We start from the raw sequence: 21808 nt of genomic DNA on the forward strand, positions 1-21808 counted from the left end.
CATTTTGTGATACTACTGTCTGAGGTACATTTGTGAGGAATTTTTGGTGGTGAATTTCTGGTGTTTGATTTACACAGTACTAACACTTCTGCTACTTTTAAAAAGGTGAGTTGTTAATTTGTAAGGGGAACTATGTTGTACACTTGAAGATAATTTGAAAAATGTTTTCTGTTATTTATTTGCAGTCCTTCTGTTATACTAAATACTTGATGAAGTTAGTTTTATATTATGTATTACTAAAAACGATAAATGAAAGTGATTATTTTTTTCTGCAATTTACAGCAAGCAATTTCAAAATAAAATGGCTCACAATGAAGAGACCGTGGCAATTTCTTTTGAATTGTCCACTACATTGATTGAAATTGAGAGCACCAATAATGAAATATTGTCACAAGGAGGACATGACTTGTATGATTCCATTAGATTGATTGAAATGGACAGCACCAAGAATGAAATATTGTCACAAGGAGATGACTTGAATGATTCCACTACATTGATTGAAATTGAGAGCACCAATAATGAAATATTGTCACAAGGAGGAGATGGCTTGTATGATTCCATTAGATTGATTGAAATGGACAGCACCAATAATGAAATATTGTCACAAGGAGGAGATGACTTGAATGATTCCACTACATTGATTGAAATTGAGAGCACCAATAATGAAATATTGTCACGAGGAGATGACTTGAATGATTCCACTACATTGATTGAAATGGACAGCACCAATAATGAAATATTGTCAGAAGGAGGAGATGACTTGAATGATTTTTTTGATCAATCTCTTGATGGCGAATTTATCGAGTGTTTGGAGACCATAGAGTTACAAGAATCATCATTGCAGACTTTTAATGAGGAGATTCCAGATGAGATGATTGAAGAGGAAATTACTGATGAGGACATGTTACTAGTTGTTTCAAATTTAGAAAATTCTGAAGAATAAATTTATATTTAGAAATCAAAAATTGTTTGAGACATTATTTATTTTTATTTTTAATTTATGAGGTTGTAGCGAAGTGATTGTAGTATAAAATGAGACTTATAGTATAGAGTGCAACATTTTTATGTTACATGGTAAGTTTACTCATATTTACTTCCCTTCTGCCACTATATTATCTCCAATGTGTATTTGACATGTCTTCTTCATCTCCGGCCTCCTTTCTCTCACTGTGTGTCTCCGATGCATCTTATCGCTGGTATTTTGTGTAATTACAGAAGAGAGTAAAATAAAATAGTTCGGAACGTGAAAAGGGGGCAAAGTAGAGTACTCCTCACCCCCTAGGCCTTTTTAGGCGGTCCCAAAAGGATCAGTTTCTGCTTTCCTGAGAGATTATGGTATGAGTTCCATATACCACAATAACTTGCATTACAACATGCAAGATATCTATCTCCTATTACCAACTTTTGGAGATATTCGCGCTAAGCGCGAATATCTCCAAAAAGTAACACCTGCCCTGAGCAGTTCTTAGCCATGTTATCCAATGGGAGGTGGATAACATGGCTAAGAGTATTAGCTCGGTAATGCATGAATATCGCTGACTTTTTAGCGATATTCATGCATTGCGGCCGTTTATTATCGCATTTGCGATAAACCTTGATAATAGTAAGGTTTATCTTCGATAATTTCTGACGATGCTTAGTGGTAAAAAATTGGTTGGTAAGCATCGTTAGCGATAAATATCGCTTAACTTTGGTAATATGCCCCAACGTCTGTTAACGTTCGATTCGAAGGAAATGAGGAAGTGTTGAAAAACATTGTTTGCGCCATCTTGCCTTTTTTGAAATGCCACACTTTTGTCGTGCACGGCAGCCATTTTAGATGTCTTGACCAGACCCACTCTCTGCACGCTGTCGATTCGTAGCATGGCTCCTCACCCTCGTAAGCATCTCCCCCAGGCACTGGTCACCACCGCTCTCTGTCTTATGCATGGGCAATAAACCTTCCCCCATCTGCGCTGCTCTTCCCTGAGAATCACACTCTGTGCCCGCCCGACACCTCCCTTTCGCCTTATTCACTACCGCACCCTCTGACACTCCTCTTCCTCTGTGTCCGAATGTCCAGGCCGGTCCTAGGCTATCAGCTAGCCCTGCAGATGTAGTTTATGGCCCCAGCTGTAAAGAATCACCCCTCTTCAAAGGAGTTATAGTAGATCAAGGCCCACACCCGATGTGATCCGTCACAGCACACGCGTTCCTACTATCTGAAAACCATCCTGTATTGTGATTGGGGAGGGGACCGAGCCTGAAGCGGAAGATTCCAGGAATGACTCTTTGTACATCAAAGTTTTTACAATTATGTGTCACATTAAAAATATATAGCACTCCAACAAAGTAGTAGGAATATAAAACTTTAATAACATATAAATATATACAACAAAACAAAAACAGTAAAAACATTTAAACAACGAAGAGACCGTGGCAATTTCTTTTTAATTATCCAATAGATTTATTGAAATTGACAGCACCAATAATGAAATATTCTTGTCAGTAGCGGTCTGTTGTGCGAATAGTTCCAAGGCAGCAGAACGCGCTGAAATCTAGATGGCACGAAAGTGATGTCTAGTAAGTTGCCGCCCAGCAAAAAACGGCGTGGGGCGCCGCGGGGGTGAGTGAGTCCAGTAGGCACCACAGCTATTCTTACCGGCATTGCAGAATTACTGCTGGGGACAATGCCTGTGCTGTAGCAGGGTCACAGCAGAAACAAAAAGGATTCTGTTGAAGATGTTGTTGGTTTTCAATTTGAAAACAGTTCTGGTGTCAACTGCTATGCTAATGTAGTGGTTAATGTTTTGTTTTCTCTAGAAAATGTAAAAGAGGGGGAGGCAGTCCAAAGTTCCGTTAAAAGGGCAAAGGAAAGGATCGGTGGTTTGAACTATCAGTCAAAAAGGGGAGGGGGTGCAATAATTTTTCCTACCGGGTCACACTGTGCTTTCACCGGAAGTAAGGTCTGCAGGATTGTAGTAATTCAAAGTGAGGCTGGCGCCAGCATGGGAGCGCCGACGTCCCGCGGATACAGTTTCGTCACTCCACGGGCGATCATGGCAGTCATTCCCCATCGGGGGTCGGAGACTCCCGCGGCTCCTCTAGAATCTTCAAGGTCGTGGAGGACTACGGTGGTGGAGTCAACCAGTGACCGGGCCATTTCTTTATGTTGGGCCCGCTCTTGCCAGGTCGACCGCCATTTTGAGAGTTCGGCAGCTACCGGCGATCGCGGGGTCACATGAGCGGACGGGCTCCACCCTGCCGGGCGAGACGTTGCAGCATGGCCACAGTGGAAGAACCGTTATCTAGGTCGTTCCGAAACTGTGCAGCACTGTAGTTGTTAGGATGCCACCGCCTGGAGCGCTGAGGGTGCAGCTGGGAAGCCTCCACCTGGGGAGGCGGGAGAGGCCTGTTCGCACCGTCTCTCCCTCCCAGTGCACCCCACGGCGTCTCGCTTGAGATTTGTTATGGCCGGACCAGGCGATGAGGACGAGGGGGGGGTCGGAGGCATGTGCAAGACATCCCCCTCCAGTGTTGTCGCAGCCATTATAAAAGAAAGAAGTGTCCCGTCCGTCTTCGGGCCGGGCTTCCGGTGGATGTCGGCCGGACGCCCCTGGCTCTGGCCCCATGAACGGGTTTCTTGGTTTATCGGCTGCAGCCGGATCCCGTCGGCCTCGGCCCCCCGACCGTTGGTGGTCGGACCGGAAGAGCATGTGGCGGGACTACCTGCAACTCTCAAGGGCCACCGCGGCCGGACTGGGAGAGAGAGGGGAGGGTCGAGGAGACATTCCCCCCCCCTGCAACTGTTCAGCGTTGTAAAGGCAATCCCCTGGCCGGGTCCCGCTGGTCTCGGCCTCTCCTCCGGCTACACCCTACGTTAGGATCTCCTGGCCGAGGCGTGGCAGCAGGACCTGCCTTATATGGGCTGCTCCCGGCTGGGCGTAGCCGGAACCCTGCCCCACCTTGGAAGTTTCCAGAGTGGGGGTGGATGTTCTACTGACTTGCATTTTCCCTAGTCTATCGATTTTTTTGGCGTGGCAGGCGGTGGGACAGCGAGGGGTGATTTGGTTTCTTTTACTGTTTTTCTGGTCTCTCACCACTGGCATATTTTAACGTTTTCTTGTTTCTAGGACATTAATAGGTTTTATCATTACGTTATGTTATCGTTTCTTTGTTCGTTGTTTAATAAAAGTTCATGTTCATCAGTGGCCTACTGATTTTCGTTTTCCTATTTTTTTCTTTCCAGGTTGTTTCATGGTAAAGTTTCTGTTAACAGGATACAGTGATCACTTCGTTATTATTGCATATGTCCTTTTCACTAGGGGTGCTCTCTGGTCGGGCCAGATGACGTATCTCTAGTAAATGGTCCGGGTGAAAAAGGTGCATCAATCAGTGGGGAGTAGATAGGCATGACAGATTACAACGGGGGAGAACGGTCCGCATTACGTACCCTTTCACTACTTGCAAAGATTTTCCTACGTTTATTTGCAAACAGGGAATACCTCCAAAAAGAACTAATTCCCAAACAGTCAATGTTCGGACAATCAATCAATCAATGAGGAATGAAATAGGTACGACGTGTTAAAGGCTTGCGTTACCTACCCTTCACTATCTGCAAAGGGAGATAGAATATTCCTATTCTTCCTCGTTTGCAGGTAGAGAAGATCGTTAAGAGAATTAACTTCGAACAATTCAATGCTCGATTGAAACAATCAACAAGGGGTACTGTGAACACAAATGAACGCCGCTTATATACATACGCATTGCTATTTTCAACAGGTTGTTCCTAATGTTTCTATTTTAGCGAGGTCAAAAGAGATCCCATTAGTGGCCTACTGATTTTGCTCGATTCCTTTTGTTTTTTTACACGATTTTTCGCTATCTGCAAAGACTAAACAGAGTATTGCGACTCTGTGCTTGTTTGTAAATAGAGAATGAACCAAAGAGAACAATCAATCAAATGGAGAGAGAAGCAGGCACGACGGATTACAAAGGGGGAAAGGGCTGCGTTAACTACCCTTCACTATCTGCAAAGAGAGAGTACTCCTAATAGAAATGAGGGGTGGGGGGCAGCAATCAAAGCAGATCAGTGTGCATAAACACGAAAAAAAAAATTCTTACCACGTACTTGACATTCGACAGCTTATGATATTTGCTATTAAAAAACCATTGAAATTCACTGAAAAAACCATAGGTTATAGACCATATATAGTTAGGAATTAGCATTTACAAAACCTTGAAAATTCACTGAAAAAACCATAGGTTATAGACCATATATAGTTAGGAATTAGCATTTAAAAAACCTTATTTTACTCACACAAAACCATTGAAATTCCATATATAGTTAGTTGCACTAACTATATATTGCGCACCCGCAATCCACTGCTGATGATGTCACATATTACATCATTCATGACATGGTCAGTGACATCACTGATGACATCACTGATGACATCTCAAATGACATCACTGATGACATCACTGATGACAACATCCAGTGACTATGTTTCTGTAAAGTTAAAATATGTCTTACATATTGAAGAATGAGTGGATGTATAAGTGTCTGGACGAAGGATTTAGTAGGTGCATGACTGAATGTATGAGTGAGTGATTAAATGTGTCTCACTGAGTGCATGGGTTAGTGACTAAACTGTCTTAATTTGTGCATCATTATGTCTGTTGTTCTGTAAACTGCTGCATGTGTTGATCAGTAGCTATATGAGTAACTATATGGGTTATTGATTGATTGCCCAAGTATTTGCATGGGAGACTGAGTGTGTGTGTGGCTGGATGGGAGGTGTGTGACTCTGTACAGATCAATGTGTACTTGTATCAATGATTGTATAAGAGAGTAAGTATGTGTTAGTATATGGTTGAAAACGTAAGGTGCTCTATGTTTAACTGTATAGAGTAGAAAATGGAAGTGTGATTGATTCTTTACAGGACTGACTAGGTGTGTGAGTAACTCCATGGATGAGTGGCAGAGTGTGAGTGTCTGTATAGGTGTATGAGTGCATATGATTGTGTTGTAAACATGAGTGATTGTATGTATGAATGATTGTATGGGTGAATGAGTGAATGTGTGTGTAGACATAGGAATCAGTGAGTACGTATGTAGTAACTAGTATTGGTGTGTCAATGGTTTCAAAAATTATACTCTGTTTTTAACACTGGGTGAAACAGAGGTTATATTAAAATGTGAGGAGATGCATTGTATTGTCACATGAATGATATCATCAGTGATGTGATCATTGATGTCAAGTGAGATGTCATCAGTGATGTCATTTGAGATGTCATCAGTGATGTCATCAGTGATGTCACTGACCATGTCATGAATGATGTAATATGTGACATCATCAGCAGTGGATTGCGGGTGCGCAATATATAGTTAGTGCAACTAACTATATATGGAATTTCAATGGTTTTGTGTGAGTAAAATAAGGTTTTTTAAATGCTAATTCCTAACTATATATGGTCTATAACCTATGGTTTTTTCAGTGAATTTTCAAGGTTTTGTAAATGCTAATTCCTAACTATATATGGTCTATAACCTATGGTTTTTTCAGTGAATATATATATATATATATATATATATATATATATATATATATATATATATATATAAATTGTATGTATCCCAAGGAAATTGCGCTTGTGTTTTTAGCCCATCCTTGTTAGTTTGATAGGCGGAGAGGTGGCTCTGTGTGCGTTGCAGAGGCAAGAATAGAATAACTGAGGGTGAGGTTTGGGTCAAAATGGAAAAAGAAAACAAAAAATGCCACAAGAAGCGATTGCTGCTAAGATACTACTTACAACAACAAAAAAACAGCTCTTCAACACAACATCATCAAGGGGTACCTGCATTAAAGCGGACAGCAAAACAAGCAGTGACAGTCTGAAAGCATTAATAAAACATTTTTTAATTCTCCCAAACAGGAGCTAAAGAAGTGAAGCCTAAGTACACTGGACTTCACTGTTGCTCCTGAGCCTTGAAAGGAAGTGAGGTATTGGCTGTGGGAACGAGACAAGAGGCTGCAAAGAAGAGCAACGCTGGAGAGAACCAATAGTAAGCAGGAGGTTGGAATACAGTGGTTTTATTGTTACAGCAGGTCCTGCAGAAAGCGCATGCGCGCTGCCAGGCTCGACCTAAACAAACGGCAACAGTGCATGTTAAAAGCGAATGTAAGCGTGGTGCATGTTCCTACAAAATGACACGGCTGAGTCATAGCAGCCTTTTTTGGCATGGCAGTTCGGGCTGGACTGTTCCCATGAGGCACAGGGTCAGACTGATTTGCATATGGCCATGTCCGAACTGGAGTGGTGGAGTGAGCTAAAGAATGATGATGGCTTAAACCCAAATCAGTTGACTGGGGGTGAGTGTTTGATTTGCTCCAACGCTCCGTCCATCATTCCCTCTGGTATCGCTTTGTTCGCCATAAGTTGGCAGGGTATGCCCAGACGTGAGTCCCTTGCTCATTTTGCCACTGGATTCAAGCTAGCCTGGATGATGACGGCTGATTAGCCAGAAACCGGTCCCAGGATGCCTGTTTCCGGTCCAGGGAAGACATGGCTTGGGAGTTCGGGCTGGACTGTTCCCATGAGGCACAGGGTCAGACTGATCTGCATATGGCCATGTCTGAACTGGAGTGGTGGAGTGAGCTAAAGAATGATGATGGCTTAAACCCAGATCAGTTGACTGGGGGTGAGCGTTTGATTTGTTCCAACGCTCCATCCAGCATCCCCTTTGGTATCGCTTTGTTCGCCCTAAGTTGGTAGGGTATGCCCAGACGTGGGTCCGTTGCTCCCTTTGCCACTGGATCAAGCTAGCCTGGCTGATGATGGCTGATTAGCCAGAAACCGGTCCCAGGATGCTTGTTTCCGGTCCAGGGAAGACATGGTTTGGCAGATTGGGCTGGACTGTTCCTATGAGGCACAGGGTCAGACTGATTTGCATATGGCCATGTCTGAACTGGGATGGTGGAGTGAGCTAAAGAATGATGATGGATTAAACTCAGATCAGTTGACTGGGGGTGAGTGTTCGATTTGCTCCAACGCTCCGTCCATCATCCCCTTTGGTATCACCTTTTTTGGTTTCCTCTTTAATCACGCTGCACAGTATTGCTAAAAACCATTGGCAAAGCCAATAGTTCCCAAAGTTAAGACCTACTGGCTTTGAAAACACTGGTTATATTACGATGTGGATTGTGTGCAATTACTTTATTTGACCCCTTTCCATTCCCATTTGATGAAGTTCACAATCTTAAACTTTCACCTAACCCGGTTTGATGTACACCATTCAACTGATAGGTTCATACTATATAAATACCACCTATATATAGCTACAAATACAAAAGCTTTCTAATAATGTCTCAATTACATATTCTACACCCCCTCCCTATCACTTACTGCTTACTATAATTTACCTCCACTCATAATAATGTTATCTTCACAGCAACACAAATTTAAGATGTCCCTTCTAAATTAAAAACTTTAGCCATAAAGTAAAATACAAGAGATGATTACCTTAATGAGAAAGTCACCCAGCTGCAGCTCACTCAAGATCTCATGCACAATCTTCAGGCACTCCGCATCTGGGACCATGGTGTCATACTTCCCGGCAATGTCGAAATCCTGAAAGACATATATTAGGATATGACAATCTACACAAATCAATCAAAAACAAGGCACTAGCTGTGCTAGATGAAGTTTCTAGGACAAGACCTTAATCATTGACAATCTTATGAAAGCAACATTGTTGTTTGCTCCATAAAATGCCTCAAAACAGTTAAAAAAGAGATAAAGACATCTAACAAGAGTCCCTCAAAAATATTTCTCCTGATTTTTTCCAATGTTGCAGTGCAGACTACCAACCCAAGCATCACAGAAGCCACTATTGAAATTCCTTCTGAACCCTGGACTTTTCTATCTTTGCATTGCAGCATTGGCACATATTTGCCATCTTACAGAAGTGTCACAATTTACCTAGCAAGGTAGAATTCTGTTGTCATGCATAAATTGGAGAGTATGAGCAAAAAGCTGTAGTGTTCTGATAATTGTTATCACCCAATGGTGGGATCATTGTAGCCCACTGTGTATCCTTTTGATCTACAATGCGCTTTTGAGAGAACATCCACTATTGTGCAAATGTATGTTTCTACAGAGAGCTATTTCAGCCTTAAAAAATTAATACAAACAGCATTTACAACCCAAAATTAAATTAATTAATTTAATAAAAACACATTATTTGTCATAAACTTTCTTCTAGTTTTAGTTATTTGCTAGAGGACCATTTTCTTCTTTTATTACATACAGAATTAAATCAATAACATTATTTCAAATAAATGTTTCTTAGACATTCTGCATACAATTTAAAAAAAAAAAAAAAATCAAAAAGTTGCCAAATACTTTTAAATATTTATACAGAGCTATAAGCCATCCTAATTTTATCCTAAAGTGGATTCGGTAAAAAAAAAAAAGAGAAATAAAAAATAAAAGAGAAGAGCAGAAAGAGCGAGACCAGAAAGAAATGAGTGAGGAGTCTTGTGGATTAAGCGGGCTCCGTCAAAATGCTAGTATCTCACCATAAGCATTGGCAAAGCCAAAAGTTCTCACCTACACAAGAGCTATTGGCTTTACCAATGTGTTTAATCCATATTGTAAGTAATCAAGCAAGAATGAATCATTTGTCCTGTTTTTAACCAGGGCCTAGGGTTCTTACCGTCTTTAAAAAACCCTCATTCACGTGAAAATCGTAGTTTGCAGTATATCTTGGTTTTCCGCAAGGAGTACTACGTGAAAAGCATCATCATTGGGTGATTTGTTATGCGTTCCTCCGCCTGGAGGGAGACCAACTGGTATTCACAGTTGTCATCAGAGATGGTGAGGGTAAGAGTGAAGTGTGTTTAAAATGACCTCCATCTATCAGAGCTACATTTTATTTGGTTGATGATGGCGTAAGGATTAAAAAGAGAAGGGTGGTGCGTAAAATAGAAGAGTTACTGTTCTATAGCACCTGTTCAAAAAGCGTGAGTGGTCGACATGTTTCAGCCCTCTAGTGCCCCGCAGGGTCGTTGGGCTTTCTTCAGGACCAAGTGGTAGCACGTTTACTATTTCGTAATGTGCGCAGGTATGTAATGCACTTATCCTTCTTCTTACGTATGCTTAATAGCACAGTGACTTGTGTGACAAGGAGTGGTGGACCCCCAGAACTGACCCTGTGCTGCCTCCTTCTCTACAGACGGCTCCTTGGGACACAGAACTGGACGAACATGAAGATATAGACCGTGGTCCTTTTAATTGGAAGTTTGCTGAGGAGGAGGCCCGCCCTCCGGTCCACGTCAGAGCCGCCGAATTGGACAAAATACAGGAAGTATGGTATGGGGCGTGTGATGTCACCCCGGTGGAGCAGGAGAGGAGCGGAGCCGAATGTGAGGAGAAGCGAGGAGAACGGAGCGAAGAGACCAGGCGGAAACCAGAAGAAGAGAACGAGGAAAACGGAGAAGGGTCTCACGGAAAGCCAGGAGGCCAACGACACCGCGAACCGCCGTGCCACTCTCCCGGGGGAGGAGCGTGGCTCACTCAGGTACGGCAGCGTATGGCGGCCTGGGTGGGGAGCAAGCGCGTGTAGCGAGAGTGTACATAGCCCCTTCAATCCCTAGTCCTCCCATCCTAGTGTGTCTTTACCCCGCGTATATCCCTCACCTTCTGTGCTCACCATCTCACGCGTATACGGTGTGTCAAGTCTCACCGGGTGAACCCTTCCACTACACGGCCCCAAGGTGCACGAACCCCCAGAGAACAAAACCCTAACGGCCCTCTTTCTGTTGGTCTTCTCTTCCCTGGGGAACCCGGAGCCTGAGGAGAAGACACCTCGTCGCGACAGCCGAAAGGGGAGACGCACCACGACAGCACAGAGGAAACCCCTACCACCGCCAAAACGGATTCAAGCCAATTCGCGAAAGAGAGACTGACGTTTAGGACAAGAAGGACTCTAATGTTAAACTCTAAACGGGGTATCCCAATAAAACCTGCTTTACCCCAACAAACTGGTGTGTCTCTAATCCCTGACCCACCTGCCAGTCCCACAACTTGTTATAGGTGAGTTGTATCTGTAACTAGAGAAGGAAAAAGACCATGAAAAGAGTTAACAGGAGGTGATCTCTCATGATCTCATCCTGTGACATGTGATGCTCAAAACAATACATTTGGTGTAAAAAGTTCACAACCTATGTGTCGCTGTGCTCCGAATAATCATGTTGGAATTGTAAGTATGGTAAGAACCCGGGTCTATCTCCTATGCCAATTCCCGGTCCATTCACTATGAAAAGACTCCTCTGCCGGCCCACGTCACCGGGGCACGGCAGATGGAGCTAGCACAAGTGACTGAACAGACGTCTCAGAGGTATGTTCCAAGCCAACAGGAGAACGCGCACAACACCGCACGCCTCACCGCCGTAACATCTTTTCTTATCTTTCCATTCTTTATAGAGAGAGTCTCTCTCTGCCCGTCCACCGACGGAGCGGACTTGCAAATCAAAAAGGTAATGACTTTGTTTATAATCCTAAAGTGGAGAGTGTAACGGCACACGTACATTGCCGATACTTTGCCAAGCACCGCACTTGCCGACCGCCTTGACACTATTACTGCCTAACACATTCTCCAGAATTCTGGCAGCAATACCGAGGAATGCATCTCACGCTGAAAAAACTTTTTTATAAAGCCATGCAAATACTACACAAGTATTTGGACAATTACAAAAAATATTTGGCCTCATACTAAAACGCTGAGCCTCATAGTGACAGGATGAACAGGGGGGCACAATTAGGAAAGCTCTGCTTTACAACCGTATATTTTTCGATTATATTTTTCAACTCTAATGCAAAAGAACAGTTTCAACAGCGGGGCAAACACACGGCACAGGACTCGCTGCCTCCTTTACAAAGCAAATTTTCCACACCACCGGGGATAACACATTTTGTGGCAGTAACAATTTGTTGACATTAATACATTCCTATTGTAAATGACTTACTGTATTGTTTAAGAACATAAGATGCAACATGATTATTCGGAGCACAGCAACACATAGGTTGTAAACTTTTTACAACAAATGTATTGTTGTCAGAATAACATGTCACAGGATGAGATCATAAGAGATCACACCCTGTTCACTTTTCATGGTCTTTTTTTTTTTCTCTAGTTACAGGTACAACTCACCTATAACAAGTCACTGTGCTATTAAGCACGCGTAAGAAGAAGGGTAAGTGCATTATTTACCTGTGCACATTACGAAATAGTAAATGTGCTACCACTTGGTCCTGAAGAAAGCCCAATGACCCTGTGGGGCACTAGAAGGCTAAAACATGTCAACCGCTCACGCTTTTTAAACAGGTGCTATAGAACAGTAACTCTTCTATTTTAGGTACCACCGTTCCCTTTTTGAGACGACCCGGTCATCAACATAATAAAATCTAGCTCTGATAGATGGAGGCAATTTTAAATGCATTTCACTCTCACCCTCACCATCTCTGATCACTACTGAGAATACCAGTTGGTCTCCCTCCAGCCGGAGGACAGCATAACAAAAGACCCGATGATTATGCTTTTCACATAGTACTCCTTGCGGAAAACCAAGATATACCGCACCTATGATTTTCACGTGAATTAGGGTTTTTTAGGATGATAAGAACCCTAGACCCTGGTTGAAAACAGGACAAGTGATTCAGTCTTTCTTGATTACTTGCCTATCGATGGAAGCCAAATTAAACTCAGCTTCTCTCTCCCTCATTTCATTACGAGGTAATCCATATTGTACCCAGCGTAACTGCTGTTCAGCATGGCTAAAAGTTAGTTGCGTAGAGGAGTGTGTTGTGGAGTGTTGTAGAGCAGAGTGTCACAGTATGGAGTGTCGAAGAGTGGGGTAGAGTGTCGTAGAATGGAGAGGCAAAACATGTAGTAGAGTGCTGTGAAGTGCTGTAGAGCAGAGCGTCACAGTATGGAGTGTCAGAGTGGAGTGTCGTAGAGTGGAGAGGCAAAGAATGGAGTAGAAAGTCGTGCAGTGGAGTGTCATGGAGTGGAGTTTCATGGAGTGTAGTGGAGTGGACGGGACTAGGGCAATGTAGAAAGGTGTGGAGTGGAGTAGAGGGGTGCAGAGTGGAGGGGCCTAGAGTAAATTAGAGTGGCATGGTGTGGTGCAGCATGTCAGAGTGGAGCGGAGTGTCGTAGACTGGAGTGGCATAGACTGGAGTGACATACAGTGGAGTAGTGTGTCAGAGTGGAGTGAATGGAATAGAAGCAGTTGTGTGGAGTAGTGTGTCGGAGAGTGGAGTGGCACAGACTGGAGTAGATTAGAATAGAGTGGCATAGAGTGAATGGCGTAAGGTGGAGGGGCGCAGAGTTGATTAGAGTGTCGTAGAGTGGCACAGAGTGATGTAGAGTGTTGGGGAATTGAATGCTGTAGAATGGCATTGAGTGGAGTAGAGTGTCAGAGTGGAGTTGTGTAGAGTAGAGAGTCTTAGAATGGAGTGGCAAAGAGTGGAGTACAGTATCGATGAGTAGCGCAGAGTGGAATGGTGTAGGGTAAAGTGCAGTAAAGTGGAGTAGAGGAGAATGGCATAGACCAGACTGGAGTGGCATAAAGTGGAGTGGAGTAGCGTACAGCAGAGTGGCGTGGAGAAGAGTAGATTAGAGTAAAGTAAAGTGCTGTAGAGTAGTAGAAAGTGATGAAGAGTGTCATAGAGTTGCGCAGAGCGGAGTGACAGAGTGGTAAAGTGTCAGAGTGATGGGGCATAGAGTATAGTGTCGTAGAGGGGTGTACTGTGACACAGAGTAAAGTGTTGTGGAGTAGAGTAAAGTGTTGTGGAGTGGCGTAAAGTGGAGTGACAGAGTGAAGTAGAGTGTTGAGGAGTGGAGCATCTTGGAGTGGAATAAAGTGGTGTCGATTGGAGTTGAGGGAATTGCAAAGTATGGAGTTGAGTTTCACAGAGTGGCATTGAGCAGAGTGGAGTACAGTGGAGGGCGGTAAAGTGGCACAAAATGGAGTGGTGCAGACTGACGTGGAGAAGAGTGGAGTAAACTGGTGTGGAGTGGTGTAGAGGGAATTGCCTAAAGTGGAGTAGATACTCAGAGTACAGTGGCATAGAGTATAGTGGAGTGCCATAGAGTGTAGTAAAATGGAGTGGATAGATTAAAGTAGAGTAGAGTGGCGTAGAGTTGAGTGGCGCAGAGTTGAGTGGCGCAGAGGAGAGTGGCGCAGAGGAGAGTGGCGCAGAGGAGCGTGGCGCAGAGGAGCGTGGCGCAGAGGAGCGTGGCGCAGAGGAGCGTGGCGCAGAGGAGCGTGGCGCAGAGGAGCGTGGCGCAGAGGAGCGTGGCGCAGAGGAGCGTGGTGCAGAGGAGCGTGGCGCAGAGGAGCGTGGCGCAGAGGAGCGTGGCGCAGAGTGGAGTAAAGCTGTGTGGAGTGGCTTATAGGAAATTGCGTAAAGTGGAGTAGAGTGTCAGAGCAGAGTGGCATAGAGCACAGTGGAGTGGCATACAGTGTCTTAGAATGGAGTGGTAGATTGGTGTACAGTGGAGTGGAGTAGAGTAGAGTGGCGAAGAGTGAAGTGTTGTAATGTAAAGTGGAGTAAAGTGTTGTAGAATGGCGTAAAGTGGTGTGGAGTAAAGTGTTGGAGAGTGGGAGTGGAGGGGCGTAGAGTGAAGGGACAGAGTGGAGCAGAGTGTCGTAGAGTGGAGAAAAATTATGTGAAATGGTGTAGAGGGAACTGTGTAGATTGGAGTAGCCTGTCACAGAGTGTCATAGAGCAGAGTTGCAGAGTGGCATCAAGCAGAGCGGATCAGTGCTAAGTAGAGTGTTGCAGAAGGGAGTAGCGTGTCTTAGAGTGGTGTACATAGGAGGGGCATGGAGTAGAGTGTCGTGGAGTCGCATGGCAGAGTGTCGTGGAGTGGCGTAGAGGGAGTTGTGTAGAGTGGAGAGCTGTAGAATAGAGTAGAGTGTCGTAGAGTGGCATGTAGAGTGTTGTGGAGTGGCATAGAGTGGAGAGTTGTAGCACAGACTGGTATAGAGTAGGGTGGCGTGGTGGAGCGTGAAGTAAAGTGTTGTAAAGAGGCGTATAGTGGCGTGGCATAGATCGGCATACAGTGGAATGGAGTAGAGTGGAAGAGATTGAAGTAGAGCACCAGAGTGGAGTGGAATAGAGAGGAGTAGAGTGTTGAAGAGTGGAGTCCAATTTGTAGAGTGGAGTGGCGTAGAGGAAATTTCCCAGAGTAGAGTGGAGCGGCATAGAGTGTCACAGAGCAGAGTGGAGTGGCATTGAATGACTGTCGTAGAGTGTAATGGCATAGAGTGTAGTGTCGTAGAATGGAGTGCTGTAGAGTGGAGTAAAGAGGCCAGGAGTGAAGTTGCACAGAGTGGAGTGGCACAGAGTGGAGTGGCATAGAGTGGCGTGGAGTGTAGTAAAGTGGAGAGTCAAAGAGTGAGTGGTGTAGAGTGGAGTGGTGTAGAGTGTTGTACCCATGGTGTGACAGCGCACGGTCATCACAGAAACATATTTCCAACTGAAATGACCATTGCATTTGCACATACAGTTTATACTGATAAAACTATACAGAGCAAAAATGATAATGTGTGGAAATGGCATCACTTGGTGTATTGATTTGTCTTGATCGTATTAAAATATGTGTTTCCATTCCACTTCGCATATATACTGATATATTTTCATAGTTCATTTACAGGCATTTACATGTTCTTGTGTGCTAGAAAAAACATTTGCTTTACCACCCCAGTATCCAGCAAGATTGCCACATAAATCCTCTCACTTTGAAGTCAGTGAAAGAAAAGTAAACACCAAGCTCCGTCGGAAGACCTTGGTCTTTGCATGCTCAACAAATGTTACAAGATAAGAACAAAATGTAAAGGCCTGTTTACAGAAAGCGAGCATCCGTGGAAGAATACAAAGAGCTATGGCAAACAGGCTATGCTCCAAAGCAGGGACAAACACATGCTGGCAGCCTAAAACAAATAAAGCCAGCAAGGAAATGGGAGTTACAAACCACAAAGCAAACAGAAAAAGAATGGGTGGAATGCATTCCATTGTAACCTTTCAATATGTCAGACTGTCGCCAGGGAGTATTTTCGCAACCTGCTTCAACCTAAAAAGGATCAATAGTGCATTGTGACTAAGCAAGCCACATTGGGACAGCGGTGTGCCCTGCAAGGTGAACATATGTCAATGAAACAAGGGAGACCATAGGTATCCAAGGGACGTGGGGAATTTATTATTATGAAACAACAGTGGTCCCTAGTAGAAAAGGTAACACAGAATGCTAAACAGCACATTCAAATTAAAACAATGTTTTTGATACATAATAATCCATCCATAAATACAATTCTAAAACAAAGTACTGCAGTGTTCTGTGAATAGAGTGAGGGAAGTGCTCAGGCAAAGGTGTAATATGGGAGTGCCCAAAAACTGCTGCTGCAAATCTGGAAGTAAAATCATAGGTGAGCAATGATATAAAATCTTCTGATTTGGGCGGATTGATCTTATAGCCCCTAATATCTGAAAAAGTTAGCATTTTAGAAAAAGTGTTTTCTACATTATGGGTTGTACCTGCTAAATAAAGAATGAGGTAATCAGCAAATAACTTTAACTTTGGGGTGCCAGGAAGCGACAGGCGAATCTTGGGGTCTTGTCTAAGAGCCATTGCCAAAGGTTCTACAAAGAGAGGGAACAATACTGGTGACACTGGACAGCCATGTTGCATGCCTTTGATTGTTGGAATAGTCCCTGCTTTAGAGGTGATAATAATTGTGGCCTTCATGTTGGCATATAGATTGCGCAGTAGCCTTACTAGTTTGTAGGGAAATCCAAAATGCAAAAGAATCGTGAATATAACCTCCCACTGAACACAGTAAAATGCCTTCTCAATATCGAGCATAATTATAGTAGTTTCTATCTTATTGGCTGAAAAAAATCTATTGCCCGCACAAGAAAGTTGGTATTCAATGACATGGATCTTCCGGGCAAGAAGCCATTTTGGTCACCATGTACCACTTTCATTGCAGGGGGAGGCGAAGAAAAGACAACTCATGATTTTTGCAATAAGCTTGTAGTCGGAATTATTTAAAAGGCTTATGGGGCGATACGACTGGGGGTATTCAGGATGCTTATCTTTCTTGGGGAAACTCACAACGACTGCCTCAGTGAATTCCTTCTGAACTTCCCCTCCGTCTAAGAGTTCGTTAAATAATACCGCTAGGAAATCCACCAGCTGAGCAGCAAATACCTTATATTATTTGCACAGTAAAGGGTCATTAACGCATGCTTTGGCATTAGGAAGAAGCTTGATAAAATCTTAAATTTCCGCCCACTTAATAGGACAATCTATCCTCTGCTGTGATTCGTTATCCAATGAAGGAAATTTGATTGGGTGAAAAAAGGCTTCAATTGCACTGGGCAAGGGATTGTTAATGGAGGTGTAAAGCTCAGAAAAGTGGTCTAAAAATCCTTTCTGATCTGGTCTATATCTGTCAAAGTGCAGTTCTGCTTTGCATCAAAAATGCCTTCGAAAGCAACCCCCTGGTTACGTTTCTTTTTTTTTTTTTTTTAAACTTTATTTAAGGAAGGAATAGCGGTGTATCAGTTACATACATTCCATTGGGCGAACCCCATATAGCATTTCAATTTAACATTTCTAAATGTGACGAGCGATTTTTCGTAACACGAACTCGTTGCCTGTATTGCTCAGGTACATTACATACATCATTTGTGAGTTGCACCGTGCAGGATTGAGTCCCCTGATACTCCCTCCCTCCTGTGTCAGTGATGGCGAAGTCTTTTTTTTTTATCTTCATTGAACAGTGTGAACAAACTTCCCAACTTACCCCCCCTGAACCATGTGTCATCGCAACTTGTTTCACCCACCCACGTGGTACAGTAGTCAGTGCCTCTCCACGCACTGTGGCGCGTGGCCGGGCCAGCGCCGTTTTAGTAGCATTGTCCTGTTCACGAGGCAGCCTCCCGTGACCGCTCAGTTACTCCTCCTCCCCCTCCGAATCTGAGTCCTCCCCCTCCGGCAAGGGTTCACAGATGTCCCCTCTGTACTTGTTCCATGCCGCCCAGACTTTGTTCCATTTCCGGGGCGCTGCTCGGAGCACGTATACAGCTCTTTCTGTCACCATGAGAATGTCCATGTTTTTGGCCCACCTACTAGCGGTGGGTACTTCTGGCGCCCCCCACTTCTGCGCTATGTCCCGTTTAGCCACTGTCATAGCCAACGATGCCCAAATCAGTTCGTACCTGCCCAGATCATTGGGGTCCCAGATGTTCAGAAGGCATTTACGTGGTTCCGGTAATATGGACAGTTTAAGGGCCTGGGAGAGTGAGCGGAGTACCTGCCTCCAGAAATCACAAATGTGCGGGCATTCCCACAGTGTGTGTATCAGTGTCCCTTCTTCCCCGCATCCTCTCAAACAAAAGGGGTGTAGTGCCCTCCCAATTTTGTGCAGCAGCGGCCTGGTGTAGTAAACGCGGTGTAGGATTTTAAGTTGTACTAGCCTGAGCTTACTCGAGATCCCAACCTCCCTCGGGGAGGCCAACGCTTCATTCCATTCGAATTCGTCAGTGCCACCCAGCTCCCCTTCCCATTTTTCTTTAAGTTTTAGTGTCGGGTCTTGGAGATTGTTTAGCAGTTTTTTATAGGTAAGGGAGGTGGCGCTCTGGAGCATGTATTCTGTCAGCAGTCTATCCTCCAGCGGTGAGGAATCCGGCAGGGTGGTGCCTGCAGGGATTGCTTGTAGTAATGCGTGTCTAACTTGGACATATCTAAACGTCTCTGTGGGTCCTAGACTGTATTGGTGTTGTAGGTGCGTGAATGGTAGCACTGAGTCAGTATCCCACAGGTCTCCTACTGTAGATATGCCTATGGAGTCCCATCGCTCAAATCCTTTACAGCCTCTCAGGTTTCCCAATGCCTTTGTGTCCCATAAGGGCGTCATTTTAGTGATCCGGCCTGTCCAACCCAGACGGGCCTGCGCCATGTGCCACAATGTCGCCGTATGTTTGGTCGGGCCAACCAGTGTTTTCAGTTGTGATTTGTTATAGAGTACGGACAGCATACCTTCCGTCCCAAGTTGTGACCAGTCCGCCTGATAGGCCGGGTCGTTCCTTGGGGCGTGGATCCAGTGGTTCACAATTTTGAGCTGGGCTGCCCAGTAATATAGCTGGATGTTGGGGAGCGCTATGCCCCCTTCGTACCAGCTTTTCACTAGTTTGTCGTATGCTATACGCGCCGGGCCAGCATTCCATAGCAGGACCGTGACCAGCGCCACGATCTGTTTAAAGTATCGCGGCGGTACCAAATATGGAGTATTTTCGAGGACATAGAGGAGTCGTGGGAGGGCCATCATCTTGTAGAGAGCCGCTCTGCCCAGTAGGGTCAGGGGCAGGGTTGCCCAATATTTAACATCGGCTCGCAGGCGATCTATGGGTGGCTTCAGGTTGTTGATAAAAAACTCCGCTTCCCCACAGGCTATGACAATTCCTAAGTATTTGAAAGAGGCCGACGTCGTCAGCAATGGACAGTCCGCCTGCAATGTCGGAGCCGGGCCCTTCAGCGTGAATATTGTGGATTTCGACCAGTTGAGAGTGTATCCCGATGTGCGCCCATGCGCGTCACAAAGGTCCAGCAGGGCTGGGATGCCTGTATCAGGAGCGGACATGTAGATAAGCATGTCGTCTGCATATAGCGAGACTTTGTCCTCCCATCCCTCCTCCCACGTGATGCCCGCGAACAGTGACGTGGTTCTGATCTGGATGGCCAGAGGCTCGAGCACCAGTGCAAAGAGCAGGGGGGACAGGGGGCAGCCCTGTCTAGTCCCCCTGCTCAGTGGGAAGCTTGGTGATATGTGGCCGTTGGCCACCACCTGTGCCACAGGTTTCGCATAAAGTAACCGAACCCATTGTATGTATTTCGGCCCAAACCCCATACGTTCCAGTACCACGAAGAGATATTTCCACTCCACCAGATCGAATGCCATTTTGGCGTCGAGAGAGAGAATCACCGCCTGCTCCGCAAGGAGGTGCGCCCTGGCTAGTACTCCATGGACCCTTCTAAGATTCATCGCAGTGCTCCGGTGGGGCATAAAGCCCGACTGGTCAGGGTGGATCAGGGTACTGAGGTGGGGTAGCAATCGGGTAGCCAGCAGTTTAGCCAGTATCTTGGCTTCGACGTTCAGCAACGATATCGGGCGGTATGCGTTGCATTCTGTCGGGGGTTTCCCTGGCTTGGGTATCGTTACGATCGTGGCCGTGCGTTGATCTAGTGGTAGTTCTAGCTTGTCCCTGCTTTCCAAGAACATGGCCAGCAATGGGGTACTGAGGTCTGGAGCCATGGACTTGTACCACTCCACCGGTATCCCGTTAGGGCCCAGAGCTTTCCCGGATTGCAACGCCTGGATTGCCAGCTGGATTTCCTCTCCCGTTGGGTCCAGTTCTAGGGTGTCTCTATCTTCCTGAGTAATGCTGGGGATGGTAAGGTCTGTGAGTGTTGCCGTTGCCATTTGTCTAGTGACTCTCCGTTCTGGTGTGTACACTGCCCGATAGTGTCGTGCTAGTTCGCAAACTATTTCTTCTGGGTGTACCAGTGTTCGCCCCTCCTCTGTGTTGAGCTTCTGAATGCCTCTAGTCCCAGTCCCTCTCCTGTCCAGCCATGCAAGCATACGGCCCGCTTTGTCGCCTACGTCGTAAATTCTATGTCTAGTGTTCGCGATATAACCCTTTTCGGTCGTTTTGAGGTGCGCCAGGTGTTGTTGTTGCCTAATCATGAGGGTGTGCGTTGTGGATGGGGATGGGTCCGACATATGTGCATGGTTGGCCAAGTCGAGCGCCAGCTCCAGGTCTGTGAGGTCCTTTCGTGAGTCTCGTTTGTGTCCCGTAATTGCTGCAATGGCCGCCCCCCTGAGGACTGTTTTGTACGCCTCCCATAGGGTTGAGGGTGACTCCACTGTGCCCGTGTTTTCAGCAAAGTACTGTGTGGTCACCAGTTGAAGCCTTTTCCGAATCTTGGGGATTTTCAGAAAGTTGGGGTAGATAGGGTAAATTCGGGCCTTCCGTGTACCCCCAGCGGTGAGTGTTAGGACAATCGGAGAATGATCTGAGATTCCCCTGGGTAGTGTGTCCACCCTGTCCACCATGTCCAGTCCCAGTCCCAGTGCCATGAAGTAGTCTATGCGAGAAAGGCTATTGTGTACCGCTGAATAATAGGTGTATGTAGTGGTCTCGGCGTTCAGTTGTCGCCAGAGATCCACAAGGCCCAGGGCTTCCGCAAAGTCCGACAGTGGAGCCGTACCGCGTGGCCGGGTCCTAGAGGGAAAGGTGTCCACTATCGGGTCCATGACTGCATTGAAGTCCCCCCCAACAATTGTTGCGCCATCAGGGAGATCAAGAAGGAATTTGCCCAGTGCCGGAAGGGCCACAGAGTGTAGGGCTGGGGGAATATATACTGATACCACATTTAGAGCTCTGCCCTCCCACTGCCCATGTACCGCGGCAAAGCGACCCTGGTCATCTTCCACCCGGCGGGACACTATGAAGGGGGACGACTTTCTCATCAGTATGCCCGTTCCCCTGGAGCCAGATGTGAAGTCTGCATGCACAGCCATTGTGTAGCCTCTCCTGTCTAGGGCCTTGCAGGTGGACCCTGTGAGGTGGGTTTCCTGTAGGAGTATTATATCTGGGTTTTGTCGTTTTATGGCCTGTAGGACCAAGCCTCTCTTAATTTTGTCCCCCAGGCCCCGGACATTCCATGTCAGTATGCGTAGTGGGGGAACCC

General features: G+C 45.5%; 1 protein-coding gene across 3 annotated transcripts in view; it reads right to left on the reverse strand.

Moving 5' to 3' along the window:
• LOC144769396 (histidine--tRNA ligase, cytoplasmic-like) overlaps nt 1-21808 on the reverse strand; it is a 292971-nt gene that overhangs the window by 131733 nt on the left and 139430 nt on the right. For all 3 annotated transcript variants that reach the window (XM_078653452.1, XM_078653450.1, XM_078653451.1), the window contains one exon: nt 8506-8613. In XM_078653452.1, the coding sequence (XP_078509578.1) occupies nt 8506-8613 (108 nt within the window). The remainder of the gene's footprint in view (nt 1-8505; nt 8614-21808) is intronic.

Source organism: Lissotriton helveticus, chromosome 7 (genome assembly GCF_964261635.1).
Source record: "Lissotriton helveticus chromosome 7, aLisHel1.1, whole genome shotgun sequence".
NCBI lineage: Eukaryota > Metazoa > Chordata > Amphibia > Caudata > Salamandridae > Lissotriton > Lissotriton helveticus.